Source organism: Rhincodon typus, unplaced genomic scaffold (genome assembly GCF_021869965.1).
Source record: "Rhincodon typus isolate 14 unplaced genomic scaffold, sRhiTyp1.1 hic_rhity00015732, whole genome shotgun sequence".
Lineage (NCBI taxonomy): Eukaryota > Metazoa > Chordata > Chondrichthyes > Orectolobiformes > Rhincodontidae > Rhincodon > Rhincodon typus.
This window is the reverse complement of record NW_025981370.1, coordinates 1-5,354: the sequence shown is the minus strand read 5'-3', so window position 1 is coordinate 5,354 and position 5,354 is coordinate 1. Positions and strand designations below refer to the sequence as shown.

The 5,354-nt window shown below is 45.1% G+C and overlaps 1 protein-coding gene across 1 annotated transcript; it reads left to right on the top strand.

The window, feature by feature from the left end:
- Window positions 1-308: 308 nt before the first annotated feature.
- LOC125482716 lies at window positions 309-4,995 on the top strand (the record flags this gene model as incomplete). Its single annotated transcript, XM_048594845.1, has 2 exons — window positions 309-936; window positions 4,111-4,995. Coding segments are annotated over exons 1-2 (1,050 nt in total), but the record flags the coding sequence as incomplete, so codon positions are not given.
- Between the last annotated feature and the right edge of the window lie 359 nt (window positions 4,996-5,354).

The window sequence follows — 5,354 nt, the reverse complement described above, 5'->3', positions numbered from 1 at the left end:
GGGGCTGGGGTGGGGTGGCTGGGGCTGTTGGGGCTGGGGTGGGGTGGCTGGGGCTGGGGCTGTTGGGGCTGGGGCTGTTGGGGCTGGGGTGGGGTTGGTGGGGGGGGGGGGGGGGTGGGGGGGGCTGGGGTGGGGTGGCTGGAGTGGAGCTGGGGTGGGGGCTACTGCAGCTATCATAGATGGGGAGTTATGAGGACTGTGATAGAGCTGAGGTGGGGCAATTGTGTCTGGTATATTCAGGGTGGGGTTAAAGTGGCAGGGCGTTTACTATGGAGTTATTCATAGAATTGGTATTGCGACCTTTGGGAGCATTGCTAGGACTTGGGCCAGGATTATTGGTGATTGCTTTAGAGCTGGGCCTGTTACTCCTCGGGGGAATGGTCAATCTGAGTCTATTGCTCCTGGGAGGACTGGTACAACTGTGGCTTTGCCTGTTGAGGCTTGTTGTGGAAATTGGAGCAGGCTTATTCTAGGGAGTGTGGTAGAACTGGAGTTGGAGCTACCTAAACGCTACAATATGTTGTGATACCTGGGGGATAAAAAATAGCTTAAGGAAACTGGTACGTTGATGAGATTTTTAATAAGTCATGTGTGTTGGTAGTGAAAGAAATAAAGAGGCTTCCAACGTGTCTGTTTATTTGTGTGTATAGTAGGATCTTGTGGGATTTTATTTTTGTTTGCTAGCAGTCTGAAGAAAGTGAGGTGCTTTGTTCAGGAGAGTTGGAGTAACGGGATTTTGTACATCACAGTGGCGTTGGGCCGTATGCATGCATGGCAGCTGCTGTGAGCTGCAGGCAGAGTGCAGCCAGAGGCCTGGCAACATTTGGACTCAGGCAGCGGCGACTCTGCTGTGGGAATCTTCCGAGGACACGGGGCAATGACTGCTACTACTATTTGACCTGGAGACGGAGTACCTTGCCTCTCTGCCATAAGCAGGTAAGCTAGTAAAATTCTGAGGGTCATAAGTGCATGCCATAATGTAGTCCATTAGTTGTGTGTTACCTGTCAGCGGAATAACTTCCTTCATCCTTTGAGTTAGAAACTGGTGATCTCAAGTCCCATTCCTGCTCTTGGGCATGAAGTCTAAATTGACGTTTTGCTGTGCCGGAACCCGAAGAGTGCACTGCTGTTGGAGGTGCTGTCTTTTGGATGATGTTAAACAAGGATGGCGTCTGCGCACTCGAGTGGGAGTAAGAGGTCCTATGGCATCAGTTTGAAAAAAAACACAACTAAATGTCTGCTGGTATCATAAACACATATGACCTGCTCCCGCCCCTAATTCATTCGACTTCTCAGATCTGTTCCACTGTTCAATAAAGTCGCGACTTGGGCAAGATTTGTCCTAATTTTTCAAAAAGGTTATTTCTTATCTCAGTATTTTAGGATGTCCTGAGGAACAGTTTGGTCAGGGACATGACGTATTTGCCATTCCCATTCTCAAACTTCTTTCATTAGAATATCATACTTCAGAGCTCAACAAGGGATTTCTCTGAACTGGGCAAATTAAGTGAAAGGGTGACCCCACCAGTGCAGTACGTCATCAATGTTGAAAAGGGTAGGGAAGAAAGCTATGACACAGAGGTTAGGAAAGGCAAGCTTTTAATAGCAAGGACAAGGCAGACTGTTGGGAAGACACTTCACATTATTGTAACTGTGGCAAAGAATGGGTTGCAATCAAGTGGGTTTTGTTTTAAAGACGAATTATATTGATCATTTTTATGAGTCATTGCAAAGTGTGGCGACAGTGGTGAAGAGGAAAGCTTAAAGTGCCAGCAATTATTGCAGACTGTTATAAGGTTGAATTGTTTCATATTAGAAGCTCTTGATTTTGGTTGAGTAACATCTCAAATCAGACTAAACACAAGTCAGGCATAATCCACACGTGCAAAGTTCGGGGTTACCCTCGTATTCCAATTTTCCTATGTTGCCTGAGGTTTACAAGGGGTCAAGGGTTATGGTGAAGTGGGAGCACAGACAGACATGTACGGAAGTGGGATTAAGACCATTTCGTGATTGGAACAGGCTTGAGGTCCTGGTGGCCACTGGCTGTTCCTGTATCTTACATTCTGTTTATTTGTTCAGGGGATACGAGCATTTCTGGTATTGTCCATCCTTAATAGTCCGTGAAACATCATGTATTTTTAATAGTCAGTTATGAGATGTAGGCATTGCTGCTTAGGTCAGCATTTATTGGCCATCTTGTAAAGGCGATATCTTTTTATTTTTCTGTTTTGGGACTGGATAAGGACTGTTTTGAAAATCCAGGGTTGCGTGAAGTATTACTGAACCTTTTTAAAGCAAGTTATCTAACATTCATTGCAAGTGCTGTTTGCACACTTTGTTCAAGCAGTGGGGAGAATTACTACAATTATTCAGAATGTTTGCTGTTTGTTTCTCCACAACTCTGCCAGACCTGCTGAGTTTCTCCAGCATTTTCTGTTTTATCCTCTAGATTATTCGTCCAGTAACATTATTACTAGCGCACTACCTCCCTGTAAAAATATAGGAGTAGGTTGTAGAGCTATTTGAGCCAAAACCACTTTCAATATGATTGTGGCTGATTAACTCAACTCTGCTATTCCACTATATCCCTTAATTCTCAGTGTTCAGCGTAGTTTATTAATGTCTGTCTTGACATAATCAACAACTGAACTTGCACAGTTCTCTGGGGTGGAGAATTTCTGAGACACTCAACCCTCGGGAGTGGAAAAATTTCTTCTCGTCTCAGTCCTAATTGTCATCCCTTATCCTGAAACTTTGCCCAGTGCTAGACTTTTCACCCATGTGATGTACGTTCACAATGTCTAGCATTGTTAAGCTCCTAAAGAATTGTACTTGTTGCAAAAAGAGCCCACTTCTAAACTCCAGAGAATACAAGCTGATAGAGAAGTCTCACGAATTCTTTATTGGATTTATTACTAACTGGATAGAGGAGTTGTTTGTCAACCAAGCAGATTTTTTTAAACGTTGATAAGGCAATGCTTTATTGCCAGGAAGTCAAATAGGCTCATGAGGCTAGGTTCATGTGAAGGTTAAATCAGACAAGAAATGGCAAGAAAAAGTGACTAGTAAACTCGTGACATATTTTTTGACAATCAAACAGCATACATGGTCATTTTTTTTTATGTCAGCCAGTAAATTGTTTCTTTATTTTAAAATTGCCTTTTGGTACTTGTTGTGACTGAGTTAGATTCAAGACAAATTGCTGCTCCAGTCGGCAAGTCCACAGGCTGTCACTGCCTATTCCTGACGGCCTTGGGTCAGTCAATTCAAAATGCCCAATTGCACTTGTGAATAGACAAATACAACTTGATGAAGTCTCTGTTTTGAATAGGTCACTGATTATAATGATAAGCTGCTGATGTGAAAAGACTGCAATGAACAGATGATCTTGGTAGCTGATCAATGAAATATATCTGATCTTCATCTGCTCACTACCCTCAGCCACCACCATTCGATTGATCTTAGCCAGTTTTCTTAGATGCTCAAACAGCTGCTTCTGATCCAGTTTCTAATCTCTCTCTCCTTTATCTCGGAAAGGAGACGTCTTGTACATTCCATGTCAATATGTAAAACCTGCTGGCACAGAACATGGTTGGATAAAAATCATAGGTGCTTCCAAACTACCTACCACTGTGAACCACCTTAAGGTTTGAAAATTGCCATGATCCCAGTTTGGTTTTTGCGGCTATTGTAAGGAAACTGAGGGCAATGGGACAGTTGGAGCTTTTAAACTTGAGAAATTTTTAAAAACCTACCATTTCACTGGCTTTTTCTTTTTGGAGCAGGTATAGGGCTTCAAAGATCAGTTAGTTGTGTGGCTAAGATTTGAAGGGGCTTCACAACTGTTAATACTCAATTGGAGCTCCTTGTCAGCCGTTGCTGCCTCAGACCCTATGACACCAGATGGGATTTTGGGGTCCGGATTTTGTTTTGTGAGGTCCTGTCTTGGTATCATCTGATTCCATCCTTCTATACCTTGTTTTTTTCTGCAACACTAGGACGAGCATTGTGTGCATGATGCTCTGTGTTGACGTCAGGAGTCAGAAACTACTCGCAACATATCGTTGTTGTGACTAAGCCTTTGTGTTTTTCTCTCTCACTTCTCAGAAGCTCGAGGTGTGCAATGGCAGGTCCTCCCGGCGGATTAGCAGCTCAGCGTGGGCCACACAGGCTGCTGCGCAAGTTCAGTACCAGACCAAGAGACGGCCAGGTGTCGCACTGCATACGGCGGGTGCCCATAGCCTTAACTTTGGGCCAAACCATTTTCCGGATTTGGAACGGGCCCAGGTACCCATGTATGGTCTCTTGCACAGTGCCTGCAGTGGAAAGTCACTCCCAAGTGACATACGCCTGCAATCCCTCATCTGTATCCTGGACGAGAAGGTCAGTATGCAGCTGGTTGTGAGTGGCCGGGGAAAGGAGCAGACTGCCCTGCTGGAGGTGCCCTGCTCCAGGTCGGTGCATTTGCAGCAGCTGGTGGCCTCCAGGCTGGAAAGTGTGCCTGCTGAGCGAGCAGGTGCACTTCTACTGGCCCAGCTCGAAGGCATCTTGGATTCAATCACGACCGTTGATGGGCGCAACGCAGATGATATTGCAGTAGAGCAGCATGTCTCCTCTAATTCTGACAGGAGGGCAGTGGTGAAAGAACTGGTGGACGAGTGTGTCCCAAAATCACTGGCAGGGAAGCCTGAGGGAACTGGAATGCCCCTTGCAAGTGTGCGACTTCCCCAACCAGATGAACCCTCTGAGACCACAGCGAACCTTTGGGATGTGCACGAGGGGCACCTGGACTCTGTGAGGTCACTGTTTGACAGTGAGTACTGTCCGATGCCATACCACTTGGGTTTTGAGCACCTGACAATTCCTGCACAACCACTTGGAGCATTGGCTGCTTTCAGTGGCACTGGTAACCTTGCAAGTGCGAGTTCTCACAAGAGGGAACCCAGTATGGAGGAACATCTAGCTGTCCTTTACGAAAAGCTGAGGGTGGAGGTAAGACCGCTACTTATTTTAATTTAGTTGTGTCTGAATATATGAAAGAGTTGAGCTAATTAGGTCAATTGGTAATTATGCTACCTACTTTGCCTTCAAAGTACCTTTATATAGTGCCTTTGATGAAAAATAAATATCCCTAGGTACTTCAGTAGAGCTTTCTGTTAAAATTCAATCCCAAGGTGCTAGAGACATAAGGCAAATTAATAAAAGCTTAGATACGTGAAGTAGGTGTTAAGGATCCCCTCAAACGGGAGAGGAAATAAATGGAACAGTGTAGGGAGTGATTTGGTAGCTTAATGCCAAAGCAGCAGAGGGCATGTCCATCAGTTCAGAGATAGTAGGAACTGCAGATGCTG